The 16,491-nt window shown below is 40.4% G+C and overlaps 1 protein-coding gene across 1 annotated transcript in view; it reads left to right on the top strand.

Moving 5' to 3' along the window:
• Positions 1-16,491, top strand: part of MBD2 (methyl-CpG binding domain protein 2) — a 133,083-nt gene that overhangs the window by 97,737 nt on the left and 18,855 nt on the right. Inside the window, exon 5 of the mRNA XM_030192953.1 lies at positions 7,017-7,194. Coding sequence (XP_030048813.1) covers positions 7,017-7,194 — 178 coding nt within the window. The remainder of the gene's footprint in view (positions 1-7,016; positions 7,195-16,491) is intronic.

Genomic DNA, 16,491 nt, shown 5'->3' with positions numbered 1-16,491 from the left:
TTATTCTGGCCTCGCCGTTGCGAGACTCTATTGACCACTGTTTGTTGTGTAAGCCTGAAAGCTTGGGATACCCCACTTGTGAGAATATCAGCCTGCTTGTCTTTGGAGAAAGAGTAGTTACTTACCTGTAACAGGTGTTCTCCGAAGACAGCAGGCTGCATATTCTCACAAACCCTCCCACCTTCCCCTTTTGGAGTTGTCTCCTCCATCTTTTGGATATAACTGAGGGGCGTGTCCGCTCGGCGAGCGGGAATAGGTGTGCGCACATGCGCAGTACGATCGCTCGCGCGACGGAACGCCGTAAAGAGATTTTGAGATTTTGCTTTAAAATCCTCCGGGGCCGACGTGGCGTCACCCACTTGTGAGAATATGCAGCCTGCTGTCTTCGGAGAACACCTGTTACAGGTAAGTAACTACTCTTTATCCTGTTAGCTCTATAAATCCATAGGATTTGGAGCTCTTTGAGGCTTTGTCCTTCACTTTAAGCGTACCTATGGGTATGTGGTAATTGTTCACCAACAACTCTTTACCAGTAATGTTTCAAATTGTGGAATTTTTCTATATTACTCTTGTGGAAGTATTATTTCACGCCCATTGTCTAGTTTTGTAGTAGATTCTAATTATGTCTTGACTCTACCATGGTATAGCCTATACTCTGTTTTGTTTTATTTATACTTGTCTGTTATCTATTTGTAACTCTGAAAAAATTTTCAATAAAAAATTATTGAACTAAAAAAAAAAAGAATAGTTTATTTTTTTACTAGTAAAAAAGGCCCGTTTCTGGAACAAATGAAACGGGCACTAGCAAGGTTTTCCTGGGAGTGTGTATGTTTGAGAGAGAGAGCCAGAGTGAATGTGCGGGTGTGTGACAGAGTGAGACTGTCTGTGTGACAGTGTGTGTGTGAGAATGAGAGTGTGTGACAGGGCCCCCTCCCCTGTTCCTAATGCCCCTCACCCCATTCCCTCCCCTCCTTTTCCTCCTCCTTCCCACACTTTGGGTTCCTTAAGGCTTTCAAAAGTCTATGTACCCCCGTGGCCCTAACGCCCAGTATCCGGATACCCCACCGCTTTCCTCCTCACCCCTCCCCCAAGATGTAATACTTTCACGTCCTTCATTTTTTTTTTGTGTCCTATCTACCCTGTGTACAAATGCCCGGCATTCAGATTGTGTTCCTCTCGTAAATTTTCATTTCTTTCATTCATTCATAACTTGCCCCCTCCCCCCCCCCCCCCCCCCCGAACACTTTCGTTTCCTTCAGTCTTTTAAAACTCTCCTATCTACCCTGTGTCCTAATGGCCAGCACTCAGATTGTTTTCCTTTCCCAAATGTTCATGTCTTTCAGTCCTTCACAACTCCCCCCCCCCCCTCCAGTTTAACACTTTTGTTTCCTTCAGTCTTTTAAAACTCTCCTATCAACCCTATGTCCTAATGGCCAACACTCAGATTGTTTTGCTTTGCCAAATTGTCTGTCAGTGATGTCACTGAGGTCAGTGCATGCCTGCCTAGCAGACCACTTCCGGCAGGCACGGTACCAAGCACATCCTGTTGGAGGTGAGAATTATTATATAGGATTTGTTGCATTTGTATCCCACCTTATCCCACCTCTTTGCAGGCTCAAAGTTAAGCTCTGGAACTCATTGTCGGAGAATGTGGTAACAGTGGTTAGCATATCTGGGTTTAAAAGAGGTTTGGACAAGTTCTGGAGGAAAAGGCCATAGTCTGGTGTTGAGATAAACATTGGGGAAGCCACTGCTTGCCCTGGGGTTGGTATCAGGGATGTTGCTACTATTTGGATTTCTGCCAGGTAATTGTGACCTGGATTGGCCACGGATACTGGGCTGGGTGAACCATTGGTCTGACCCAGTATGGCTATTCTTAAGTTCTTATGCCATTTTGTTGTATGCAGTAGAGTCTCACTTATCCAGTGGTTGGGCTTTCTGTGATAGTGATTAGCATATTAGTATATGATATACAGTGGGACTGATATACTTGTTTGAAATGGGCTGCAGATCCTCTGTGCCATGCCATTTGAATGAATCTACCATTATTAAAAACAAATTACAAGGCTATTTAATGAACATTCTACAGGTTGTTAATTAGAAATTCAGTGACGTGCAGCATTGATTATGTTCTGATGAGGCTTGGTTCATTGACGACTGAGAGATACAGAGCTCTTTCTTTTATTCAAGAAAAATGGGCCACCTCTTTATTTTTAATTAAAATCCTTTCTAAAAATAAGCATGCAGTTAGGAATCAGATTAAAAAGAGCAATTTCCTGACTTTCAGAACTAGTGCAAGATTATTAACCATCCCAAAAGACAGCCCCCCCCCCCCCAATACCTTTCAGGTCTCTAAACTATCTCCTATTGATTTTCATAATTATACTCCATCACTCCAATAACATCTTTCCCAGAGCTGCCCTATAAAAGCTCTATAAAAATGCATAACTGAATATCATATTTTTAAATATTAAATTTTTTATCTCTCTATCTATCTCATCTATCCATCCAATTTGATGTTTAAATACCTCCATGGCATCAACGCACAGGAGGTGAGTCTCTTTCAGTTGAAAAGTAGTTCTGGTATGAGGGGGCATAGGATGAAGGTGAAAGGGGACAGACTCAGAAGTAACCTGAGAAAATATTTCTTCATGGAAAGGGTAGTGAGTATGTGTAACGGCCTCCCGGTGGAGGTGGTGGAGATGAAAACTGTAAAAAATTCAAGAAAGCTTGGGACAAGTACGTAGGATCTCTAGGGGAGAGGAAGGGATAGTAGATGGCATGAATGGGAACACTGGATAGGCCATATGGTCTTTTTCTGCCTTCACTTTTCTCTGTTTCTATGAATGTTGTGCACCCTCCTTGAAGATAAACTATGTGCTGATGCTTTTTTGTAAGTGTTGCTGTCAGGATCTAATAATTGGCCTTGACTGCAGCTACTCTTGGCCACCTCCCCGCTCCCCCCGTTTTCTATTTCTGTTGATGGCTCTCTCATTCTCCCTGTCTCCTCAGCTCGAAACCTTGGGGTCATCTTTGACTCTTCTCTCTCCTTCTCTGCTCATATCCAGCAGATTGCCAAGACCTGTCGTTTCTTTCTTTACAACATCCGTAAAATCCACCCCTTACTTTCCGAGCACTCTACCATAACCCTCATCCACACCCTTGTCACCTCTCGTTTAGACTACTGCAATCTGCTTCTTGCTGGCCTCCCACTTAGTCACCTCTCCCCTCTCCAGTCGGTTCAAAACTCTGCTGCCCGTCTCATCTTCCGCCAGGGTCGCTTTACTCATACTACCCCTCTCCTCAAGACCCTTCACTGGCTCCCTATCCGTTTTCGCATCCTGTTCAAACTTCTTCTACTAACCTATAAATGTACTCACTCTGCTGCTCCCCAGTATCTCTCCACACTCGTCCTTCCCTACACCCCTTCCCGTGCACTCCGCTCCATGGATAAATCCTTCTTATCTGTTCCCTTCTCCACTACTGCCAACTCCAGACTTCGCGCCTTCTGTCTCGCTGCACCCTACGCCTGGAATAAACTTCCTGAGCCCCTACGTCTTGCCCCATCCTTGGCCACCTTTAAATCTAGACTGAAAGCCCACCTCTTTAACATTGCTTTTGACTCGTAACCACTTGTAACCACTCGCCTCCACCTACCCTCCTCTCTTCCTTCCCTTTCACATTAATTGATTTGATTTGCTTGACTCGTAACCACTTGTAACCACTCGCCTCCACCTACCCTCCTCTCTTCCTTTCCTTTCACATTAATTGATTTGATTTGCTTACTTTATTTATTTTTTGTCTATTAGATTGTAAGCTCTTTGAGAAGGGACTGTCTTTCTTCTATGTTTGTGCAGCGCTGCGTATGCCTTGTAGCGCTATAGAAATGCTAAATAGTAGTAGTAGTAGTAGTTCTACCCTCTTTCTCTCCCCTCCCCTCCCAGGATTCAGTTTGCCATGTCCAAGTTTTCCTCCTTCCTGCAGAAACTTCTTTGCTTACCTGTGAAATTTCATGTTGTATCTAAGGTTTTCAGTTTGACTTTTTAGTCTTTGTATCAGAGATGTCCACAGTATTTAAAGAATGTGGTACAGTTGTATACTCCATCATGCTGTCTGCGTTCAGGCACTGAAAGGAAACTTTTGGTACCAGCTTTGACTAATTTTCATTTTCCTAAAACAGTGGCTTGTGCTTTTTTAGTGGCAGGTCCAAGGCACTACTGGGGCATATTCACTTTTGCTCGTCACTACAACAGTGTAAAAAGGTTTTGAGTATTATTTAAGTAGCTCTCTGATTTATGCTCTCTTTGTATTGTGGGTGAAGATTGTTTGTTTTTTAAGATTTGTTTTATGTCTTGATTTACTATGTAAGCCCCAGGATATAAAGTTTTAAAAATAAGTAGATTGTATTTATGCTTCTATTTTCACTGCTTCTTTTTAGCTCCCATTACTCCTTCACCCGTAACTGTCTTGTCTGTTTGTATTATTTAGATTGTAAGCTCTTTTGAGCAGGGACTGTCTCTTTGTATCAGGTGTTCAGCGCTGTGTGTGTCTGGTAGCACTATACAAATGCTAATAATAATAATATTTGGTCATTTTACTATTGTTATGCTATTAACAAAATAGTAAGTTTTAAAGAGAGATTTGTTGTCCTAGGCAACAGCCTCGTGTTTCAGCTGGACCTACTGACTCTTATCAACCAGATTATGTAATTTAATGAAGCATTTCAACATAGCCTACCAAAGTGTTAATGTTCCCTGCAAGTTACACAGCAATAAGCAATATGTTTAAGAATCATACCTTTATTTGAAAGATTTGGGTTTTTTAAAAATTATTCTCAGTAAAACATGCTTGTTCTTGCCATTGTGTATTATATAATTACATTACTGTCAGTGTTTTTTGTAACTAGTTATGGCATTTAAAACATTCACGTATATTCAGGGTAGCTATAAATAAAGGGGCCCTTTTACTAAAGGGTTGCTGCGTGGCAACCTAGAACTGCCGTCAACCCAATGCGGCCGCCAGTGGTAGTTCCACCTCCAGCGCTGCTGGATTAAAAAAATAAAATACCACAGGGGGTTACTGCCAGGGTAGTGCGGAACCCCTTAACCGCCACCTGAATGGGTGGTGGTAAGTGCCCCCCTTCCCCCCACATGGTCACACTGTAAGTGCAAGCTTACTGCATGGCCATGTGTTTTTTCAGGCATTTTACCCACTGTGGTAAAAAGGGCCCTGGTGCGAGGCAGAGATGGCCACCGTCACTATCACAGGGCCCTTTTTACCGCACCTTGGTAAAAGAGCCCCATAGAGCAGCATTTTAGAAAAAAAACACACAACTTAGAATATGAAATCCAAGTCTGGATGTTGTTTTTATATAGACATCCATCTCGCATGTATTTTTCACAGGATCTGCTAACATATAGCCTGTTCACAAGTACATGACAAAGGGCTGCCAAATTGCTGGTGACATCCAGTATGAACACCCATTTTACAAACTGAAACCCCCAAACTATGAGTGGGGCAAAACAAGGGACATGGATATCTTTGTGGCACAGAGGAATGTCCATATTATAAAATGACTACATAGATATCCATGTGGAGGAGTAGCTTAACGGCTAGAGGTGCTGGTTCCATCCTACTACAGCTGTTTGTGATTTTTTTCATTTTTTAATTTTAAGCCCTCCAGGGACAGAAAAATGCCTATTGTGACTTCCTTAGTCCTTCCAGTGGAAAACTACTCAGTCGGAGCACCTTTCTGTAACCTAGATGTCTCTGGTACCAGGTCTAAATACAACAATATTTGACAATCACAAGTTTGACATTCATATATTGCCCCCATCCTAGTTCTGTCCCAAACATGCCCAGACCACACTCCCTGGGCATATGGACATACGGCAGTTTTAGACATCCATATCTTGGCTTTATAAATATGAATATCTAAATGCCACTTTTCACACATCCAAAGCATGAATACAGCTTCCAAAATAATGACCATAGTCTGCAGTGTTGACTATACTTATAGTCACTGAGTTTTGTATTTAGGGGGTAATTCTATAACCAAGTGCCACAATTTAAGCACCCACTTTACATGGGCTGTGAACCTATTCTGTAACAGCACTTATGGGTGTAATTGCCATCATAGAATACTTGACAAAACCCACTTGAACCAATGAAAGATATTTGGAGCCCATTTTGACATTTTGCTTCTTCGGCATTTGAGGTCTTTTTTAACCTCCTGTCGTTTTCTTGGTTAACTGGGACCACGTAAGCTTTGAATTGCTTGTATGTATAGCCATTATAGAATACCGTCATAAATTGGCATCAGTGCGCCTACCCTTAAGTTGGCTCTATGGATATGGCTAAATACAGCACTTAAGTACATAATTTACATCATTCCACATGTAAATGTTAGACCTGCCCAAGCCTCTCTCCTGTGAATGTCCCCTTCCATTTATGAGCTGAGAGATTTGTGATTTTTTTTAGTGACCTATATAGAATTTACCCCAGTAAAGATATTTTCAAAAATATATGGCAAGTAAATGCAGGTATAAGAAAATACAATTATAACAAAAATAGGTTTAGTTACTTCAAGTCCCAAATTCCCTTAATATCTTCCCTCCCAACCCCTCCAGTTTCCCATATGCCCCACCCCCCTCCCCTCCTCCTAAACCCAACCCTACCACTCAATACCTTAGCTTCTCTTATACATAGGAAGTTCCACTGACAGTTTAATCAGAGCTTACAACATCAGTATTCCCCTTATCAAAACCAGATAATACCAAACCCTGTGTTTAGTACCACCCAAGACCAGCCTTCCAATCTACCACCTATGAATAATTATCATCTTCCCAATATTATAATGAAATAAGAAAATACAATTATATATAAATGTGTTGAATATGTATCTATGTGTATAAGTGTATATATGCATATTCTTGCTGAGCTGTAAATATTTGGAGCAGTGTGTTTTTACAATCGATTACCATATGGAACCAACGTTTAGATTTTTGTATTTTTAGGTGTTGGTCCAGGTAACAACGATGAGACCCTACTTTCTGCGATTGCAAGTGCTTTACACACCAGCTCTGCACCAATAACAGGACAGCTCTCTGCAGCTGTGGAAAAGAATCCAGCAGTTTGGCTTAACACATCACAGCCTCTTTGCAAAGCATTTATGGTTACAGATGATGATATTCGGTAAGAAAGTTCATCTTTCCCCTGAAAGTTTCAGTGGGAAGGCTGCAGAAGGTAATGGTAAACGGTGTTTATTCCAAAGAGATGGGGTGACTTGTAGGTAACTGCTTTTTTGATGCTTCTAATCTGTTTCTACACTGGTTGTATTGCAGTGGGTTAGAAATAAAAGTGTGTCTTTTTGTAGATGGCACAAAAATCTGCAATATTGACATTCTCTGGAGGGAATGTGAAACATGAGGATGGATACAGGAACCTTGAGGCATCATGAATAAAGTGACAACTGAGATTTAATGCAAAAACAATTAGGGGTTGATATTCGAAGCAATTTAACAGGCCAGAAATGGCTCCTGGCCAGTTAAATCGTTTGTTTGGGGATAATCTGTCATGTTCAGCGATACTTAACCGGATAATGCTGCTGAAAATATCTGATTACTGCCCAAAGCGAAACCAGATATTTTGGGTGGTTCTGGGGGTGGAGTCAACATTTTGCCTGCAAAGTGCCGATATTCAGACTTAACTGGCCAAGATAACAGCATAAAAGTCAGTCCTATCTTTATGCAGTTCGCCATAGCTGGTTACATATCAATACTATTGTGGTCCCCTAGCATTGCTAACTGGAACAGTAGAAAAGCTCTTCAAGTCCGAGAAGATTTTAACTGTTCAGGTACAAAGAAAATGTATTTCACTCCTAAATACTTGATAACACATTTACAAGGATAATTTAATAAGAAAGAGGCACCTAGGTCTTTAAAATGTCTCAAAGAAAGAAAAGCTTTCCTTTTTTCTTGTGTTGTTTTAGATACATCTAAATAAATCCAGACCTTCTGTCCATAAAATAGTTCATTGGACTTCCTAAAGTACAGCCTCATCATAGCACTTGTTTGGTTCAAAAATACACATAACCAATAAGGTTGTTCTCTCTATTACTTCCACTGTTGAAGTTTCTAAAAAGGCAAACAAGTTACTTAAGTCCAAAGCCACGTTCTTCTTCTCCCCATCAGAGACCTTAACCAATAGGTCTTTCTGCTCAGTCTCAATTTCATCTTCTTTGCTTACAACATCTTTGTTTGCAACGATTTCACCGGGAGATTTGTTTTAGGGTTAGATAAATAGCACACTTGGCCGGCTACGTAGACTCGGAAATTTAGTGCCGGACGGCCCAGATATGGCCCGGTATAATGCCAGCTGCGGTCAGCAAAACGATCGCCACCAGCTGAATATCGGGCCCTTAGAAACCTAGGGGAGCAAAGCATCATTAAGAGAAGGACGTAGGAGTGATCATAGCTGATGACCTCAAAGTTTACAGATATGATAAGGCAATGAAGAGAACCAGTAAAATCATTGAAAAACGTAGTGTCCAGTTCTAGCCATCACATCTCCAGGAAGATGTTTGCTGAGTCAGTGCAGTGTAGCGGGCACCTACAAAAATGTTGTAAGGTTTGTGCCACACGTACCTGGTGAGTTAATTTAGGATCTAAATATGTATGCTGTGAAAAGAGTGAGAGAGGAGGAAGGGTGTTTGATAGTGGCAGTCCATTTCCATATGCACAGAAGTTCAGCATTTTTCAATGGAAAGGAAATTCCAGACAAGGCGTCATGGTTTTGAGGCTGAAAAGTGAACTCCTTAGAATCTCAGAAAGGAAAAGTTTCTTCCTGGTGGAAACATGGAACCTTCTCTCAGTAGAGAGGGCAATGAGAAAAACTGTATTGGAATTCAAGAAAACACGAGATAAGCACACAAAATGACCTTGAAAAATAAGGAAGTGAAGGTAAAGTTTTGTAGCAGCACAAAGGGAAAAATGAGCAGATAGGAGACTTGCAGTCTTTCATCTTAGACTGTTATATGTTTAAGCCCCTTGTTAGACCCCACTTCTTCCCCTGTTTTCAGAAGTGGATATCTAAATGTCATAAACAGGAAAACGTGTAGAAATGGTCACAGATTACTAAATGGGTCAATCCATGTCAAGTGGTCTGGTGGTCCCTGCGCAACCATCACGGATTTCGATGAAATTTTCTGTGAACATTCATATATGTCCCCAATGAACATTGGTAAAGTTTTATGTTCGCCGATGCAATACTTGCTGAGATATACTATAAAGTAATCTGTTTGACCCCATAATGCAGCCTTCGCGCAGGGACCACCAGACCACTTGTCATGGAATGACCGAAATGGGACACACTGTCAATGTACTTCTGAAAAAGATTGAGGGTGGATTTAATTATGCTGTACAAAATATACTATAGGACAATACAAGGACCCAACGAGTGGCATTTGTTCCTGAGGGAGGAAGAATAAAAGGGGAAGTAAATCTTACTGGTGTTTAATGGTTATTTATTTATTTATTTTTATTTAGAGTACTGAACTGTAGAACAGTTTTCCAACTGAGACTGAAGCACTAAGTACCTTCCATGATGTGTTGCAACACTAGTAACTATATACTGGTCCCTGAAGAAAGGGCCTGTTATGTCTAGAAAGATGCACTACAGTATTTGGTTTGCTTCTTCAAGTGGTAACCTAAGACATCACTAATACCTTCCAAACAGAATTGGCCAAACCTTTGGAGGGAAAAAAAAAGATAGATGGATATAATACCCGATATAAAAAGGGGGTTAGATATTTTACAACTATGGGCTACAAAGTTTAAGCTTAAACTTAATAAGGAGAAGACCAAATTCTTGATATTGAGTAGCTCCTTTAACAGCTTGAAATTGAGGGGGTTACTTATAGTTTGAATTTAACCTTAAAATACTTGGCGGCTCATTTTCAAAAGAGAAAAATGTTTAAAAAGTGTCATAAAGCAGCATTTGGATGAAAATCTGAAAATGTTCAAATTGTCTTTTTTTTTTAAACCTGTTTTGCAAATGTCCATCTATGCAATAAATCTGTAATGCATCCAAATCACAAGGGGGCATGTTGGGGGCATTTTGAAAGCGGTTTTAGGGCATGCCTAACACTTGGTCATTTTACAGCCATAATGGAACAAAACAAAAATGTTCAGGGCAAAAATTTAAACATGTTGGTCTAGACCTGTTTATTAGAAGGAATAAGACACAAAAATGTACCCTAAATGACCAGGTGACTACTGGAGGGAATCAGGGATGATCCCCCTCCCCTCCTTATTCCCCCAGTGGTCACTGATCCTCCCCTACCTCCAAAGATGTGAATAAAAATATTGCCAGCCTGAGATGTTATAGCCAGGTCTATTTGAGCAGTATATAGGTCCCTGGAGCCAGTGGCGTAGCCAAGGGTGGGCTGGGGTGGGCCCAGGCCCACCCACTTTAGGTTCAGGCCTACCAAGTAGCAGCACACCTATAATGTGGCTGGCAGGGACCCCAAGCTCCACCAGCCAAAAACTCCCAACAACTGTTTGCTGCCGGTGAATATCTGCTATTTAAAAGGTATACGGGGGAGAGGAGATGTTTGAAAGACCGTATGGTATGCAGACGAGAGAGGGAGAAACCAAATCACTTGTAGGACAAGGTGGAGTTCTGCCCACCCAAACTTGGGTGTCTGGCTACGCCCCTGCCTGGAGCAGTGTAGTGGTCAGTTCAGTGCAGTGTTGAGAAGAGGTCCCTTGTCTCCCCCTATCTGTTATACTTGTAGTGGAAACTGTGAGCCCTCCAAAACTCACCAGAAGCCTGCTGTGCCCACATATGGCGACATAAGCCCACATAAGCTTGCAAATGGTGACGGAGTAGGATGCACCTATGTGAGCTCCGGGCCTCGAGGAAAACGGAGCCAAGGCAGTGGACGATGCCCGGGGAGCCCTTGCGGGGTTAGCACACAGTACACAGTGTTCGAGGTGTGGTCGCACCATGGAGCGATAGGCATTATAACATTTTCATTTTTGTTTTCCATTCCTTTCCTAATAATTCCTAACATTTTCTTTGTTTTTTTTACACTGCATACTGAGCAGAGAGTTTCAAAGTTATCATCAACGATGACGCCTAGATCCTTTTTCCTGAGCATTGATTCGTAATGTGGAACCTTGCATCACATAGCTATAGTTTGGGTTCCTCTTTCCCACATGCAGAATCTTCTCCCTCTCCACACAATTTGCAGAATAATTGCTGGGGGCTGATAACTCTAAGATTGTTTGGTGTTTTTCTCTTTTACCACCATGTCCATTTTTCTTGCATCCAGCTTTTTATCTGTTGGGATTGGGGTGTCCCAGATGATTATAACCTTCTCGTTTTCCACAATTCTCTTAGGGGCCCTTTTACTAAGCTGTGGTAGGCACTAGCCACGGTAGTGTGCCAATCAGCACGTTAATCCCCTGCTGAAAAATAGTTGCTCTTTTTTAGCGTGGGAGGCGTGCCTGTGGGCAGAGAGCAGGCATGTCTCATGCTAATCATGTAGCATGGGTACATTACCATGTGCCCGATCAGCACGGGAACCCTTACTGCCTAGTAAATAGATGGTGGTAAAGGAAATTAGCATGTGATTATTACAGGAAAATATACAAATGCGGCCATTTTACTACTGCACTAAAAGTAGCTTCAGAATGTAGTAAACACATGCGCTACAAACAGCGCTGACCGTTTTTGATCATTGTTTAGTTAAACAGCCCCTTACAGTCATGATCCCAATGTTTTTATGGTGAAGGGATGTTATAATGTTTACAGAGGGGGTGTTTTACTAAGGCGCGCTGGCGTTTTTAGTGAGTGCTAAAATAGGCATACGCTAAAGGCGCCAATGTATTCCTATGGGCGTCTTTAGCGTTTAGCGCGTGCCTATTTTTAGCACATGCTAAAAACGCCAGCGCGCCTTGGTAAAAGACTCCCAGAGTTTCCCATGAATAAGACATGCCACCTTGTTGTAACTTTCCATATAAAAATGTTCTGCCATCAGCACTTTGCAGTCAGTTACAAGATTTATTTATTTGTATCCCACATTTTCTCACCTATTTGTAGGCTCAATGTGGCTTACATAGTACCGTAAAGGCGTTCGACAATTCCGGTATGAACAAATACAGTAATGTTGTGGTAGAATAAGGTTTGTGTATACAGACACATTAGGGAATCGTAGAGAGGAAGAGTTATTATATGTCCATTATGAGCTTTGGTTTTGTTGTGTTGCAGGGTACAGGCATTTAAGTTGCGTCAGTAGGGTATGCCTTTTTGAACAGGTTAGTTTTTAATGATTTCCGGAAGTTTAGGTGATCATAAGTTGTTTTCACAGCTTTTGGTAATGCGTTCCATAGTTGTGTGCTTATGTAGGAAAAGCTGGATGCTTAAGTTGATTTGTATTTGAGTCCTTTGCAGCTTGGGTAGTGGAGATTTAGGTATGTTCGTGTTGATCCTGTTGTGTTTCTGGTTGGTAGGTCTATGAGGTCTGTCATGTATCCCGGGGCTTCACCGTAGATAATTTTATGAACCAGGGTGCAGATTTTGAAAGCAATACGTTCTTTGATTGGGAGCCAGTGCAGTTTTTCTCGGAGGGGTTTGGCGCTTTCGAATCGCATTTTTCCAAATATAAGCCTGGCTGCCGTGTCTTGAGCGGTCTGAAGTTTCTTTATAATTTGTTCTTTGTATCCCGCATAAATTCCGTTGCAGAAGTCTACATGGCTGAGATGAGTAACTGTTTCGAGCTCTTCCTTACAAAATCTACAGATGTCAGTTGTACCAGTTTTTTCTCATCTGTAATCCACTGTCCCGCTGTTAGATATTGTCTGTGATCATTTAAGAGAACTAGACATCATGAAATGTCTTCTTAATTTCCTCTTTGTTGAATTGCTGTGGGTTTCAGTGGTGTCATCAGGCATAGCTAAAGTGACTTCCATTGGTTGGTTGGTTGGTTGGTTGGTAGGTATCTCATTTTTCTTTCAGTAAACTTCAAAATCTATGACCGGTTTTAACATTACATTTGGCCCTAGGCATCTGATGTGCATAATTTTAGATCACACTATAGTGACACTGATGGCCCAACGATGCATCAGGATGTTGGATTTGCCATGATGTGATATAAATTATATGTACAACTTGTCCAGCTTGATACTTTCATGCCCGCACACCGCGCGGCCCATCACTGGTCAATGCCTGACTCATGCAAATACTGGCTCTCCAGGCCAGATGATAAGCAATTTTTATATTTTTGGAAATACCTTGAAAACCAGATTAAGACACATTACACAGACCCTCTCCTAAGCTTTTTGGACCCTGTCCAAAACTTAGGGGGTCTTTTACTAAGATGTGCTGACGTTTTTAGCACGTGCAAAAAATAGGCGAGCACAAAACACTAAAGATGCCTATAGGAATGCATTGGTGTCTCTAGAGTTTAGTGCACGCTAAAAATGCCAGCGCGCCTTAGTAAAAGATCCCCTTAATTCATAGGTAGGAGGAGGGGGTCACATTGTACTATGTAACAAAAAAGATCTTCATTTATTTTTCAACTATGGGTCTCTTTACTAAACCATCCTAACGATTCCCCACATGGCAAATGTGCTGCGGCCCATTCATTTTGAATCGGCTGCGTTGCATTTGCTGCCCAGGAATCGCGTTGTTTAGTAAAAGAGGCTCTATGTATATAAATTATTACCTTTTGCCATTCAGTGAAAATGCTTGCCATTAATGGAACAGGGCCTACTCTCGATGTCATAGAATTGTATACATTGAAAAAGGAAATAGTTTGAAATGTTTTGAACTTTTTAAGCAGTTGTTGGAAACAGTATTTCTTAGAATTTTCACAAAAGTCACAAATGTGAAGTCTATAAACTAATTAGCAATCTGCATCTTTACTGTTAATTGTCATGTAGTAACTGATATGACAGGTCAGTGATTCTGGTGGGTGTTGCTTTTATTCTTATTTTTGACATTTCTATTACCGAGGGGAATATGAAAGTAGATATGCCATTTAATTGAATACAGCATTAGGTAATATGGTATAAATTCTGATAATTTTAGCCCAGTATATTAGGACGAGGCGGAGCAAACAGACGATCACTGTTGGTTGCACACTATAACTGCATTAGTGAGGGTAAAAAATATGTTTTTAGACATGTTTAAAATCTATTTCAAATTTTTGTTTTAATATTGCATATTGAATAACATTACTTTTAATTAATAAATTATTAATTCAGGCATATATACTAGCATTAAATAGCATGATGGGGAAACCAAAAATTATCCTTGCAAAATGTACTGTTCCCTAGAATAACCACCAGATGGCACCATTGAATTATATTTTCTGTTTCACATTTTATCTGCTGCATGAATGCTGCTTTATTGTATTTATTTATTTTATTTGGCTTTGGTTCACGCCTTTTTCAGTTGTAGCACAAGGCAAATTACATTCAAGTACAGTAGATATTAATAAAATATGTACTAAATAAAACTCTAAGTACAAATGTAAGAAAAAAAAACGCTAGAGGTATCCATATATTCCTATGGGCGTCTCTAGCGTTAGCACACGTTAAAAATGCAAGCACGCCTATAACGCAGCTTAGTAAATAGGGTTCAAAATGTAATCTGCCTGTACATTAACCCCAGGATTCTATATATTGCACCGAGATTTCCATGTGAAAATTGTAGCGTATTCCATAACAATGTGCAGAAGCTAATTGGTTAATAAGCTAATCAGTGCTGATAATTGGATGTTAACCAATTATCAGCACTAATTGGCATTAATTAGAATTGACACACATTACTGCTAAGTGTATTCTGTAACATGGTGCGAGTAAATTTTAAGTCACATTGTTGAAAAGGGGGCGTGTTGTGTGTGGAATGCACGGGTCATGGGCGTATCTAAAATCTATGCAGTTTGTTATAGAATACACCTACTCCTCCATGTCTAAATTAAATATCTGGATTTACACCAGGTTTTACTTGATGTAATTGGCCACAACTAAATTTAGTCGCGTGGACTGGCACTTGGCATATTCTATAAACTGTACGGAAATTTAGGCTTATTCTATAAAGTATACTTTAATTAAGGTGTACTTTATAGAACATGCTTAAGTGAATTTCATTTCTGTGCTGAATTTTTAGGCGCAATATATAGAATCTAGTCCTAAACGGCCAATCAACATTCTTATTTTTAAGGACTGGATAATGAAAATATGGTATGAATAATTTTTTAAGCATTTTTAATATTGCTGTCATTTATCTCTGCAATCTGGCAGTCCCTATCATTAAGTAATGTTTACTGTCCATTGAGAAGTAGAGTGGAGGAATAGCCTAATGGTTGGCGCAATGGCCTGAGAACTAGGGAAACCCAATTCAAATCCCATTACAGCTCCTTATGATTTTGGCAAGTCATTTAACCCTTCATTTCCAGAGGTACAAACCCAGATTGTGAGCTCTCCAGGGACAGAAAAATTGCTACCATACCTGAATGTTTACCCTTTGATGTCTTTCAGGCAATATATAAGAAACTAAAATAAAAAATAAGAATTAAAAAAAAAGTGATATTGCTTGGCTATTTGGAGGGTATTTTTATAACAGGCGCCTAGGTAAAGTGAGCTTCATAGAACAGTCGTGTAAATCTTGCAGAGTCATTTTTGCAGGTATGTGGCTTTGTATAAAATACTGACTGGTGCAAAAGTACACATTTGCACATGATGGTGTGTACTTTGCCAGAAGGCATGTGCAAGGGTGGAGTTTGGGTGCAGTACACATGTATGCACATATTATGAAATATGCTAATTTATACATGCACTCAAATAACACCAGCAAGGTAGACATTTGTTGCCTCTTATAAGAGGGCTTTCTAAAAATGTGTAAGTGCCTATGTATCTTTATGAAATAACACCAAACCATGTGCCCTGTTATAAAATTACTCATTATGCCTGCTTGTTAATTGTTTAGTTTAATTTAAGACTTGATATAACACCCTTCTCAAAAAAAATTAGAGCAGTTTACAGTAAAAACAAGTTAAAATCCAGGAAGAAAGGAACTGCATTATTAATCAAATCTGACGAAGAAGGGCAACCTTCGAAAGCTAATCAAGAAATTTATTAAGTTATGTCCAATAAAAAAGGTATCATCTTATTTTCTTTTCCATGTTTTATTTCTATTGATTACCTTAATCAAATAGGGATAGCACAGAAAAAGCATCAGCTCCAGCTTCACCACTGGGCACCCCTAAGAGGCAAAAGTGGGAAAAGCTAGCCTAAAAAAATGGGCTTTAAGCAAGGACTTGAACCACATAGATGTTTGAGATAATCCAATCCAATATTCAATCAGTAGGAAAGAAAAGAAATTTTCAAACTCAGTGTGCTGCTGCGGCTAGGAAAGTGAATAGAATGTTGACATTCTTAGGAAAGGTATGTAGAACAGGTGTGAGGATGTTATAATGCTGTT

Source organism: Microcaecilia unicolor, chromosome 2 (assembly GCF_901765095.1).
Source record: "Microcaecilia unicolor chromosome 2, aMicUni1.1, whole genome shotgun sequence".
In the NCBI taxonomy this organism is placed as follows: Eukaryota; Metazoa; Chordata; class Amphibia; order Gymnophiona; family Siphonopidae; genus Microcaecilia; species Microcaecilia unicolor.
This window is presented reverse-complemented; position numbering and strand designations above follow the sequence as displayed.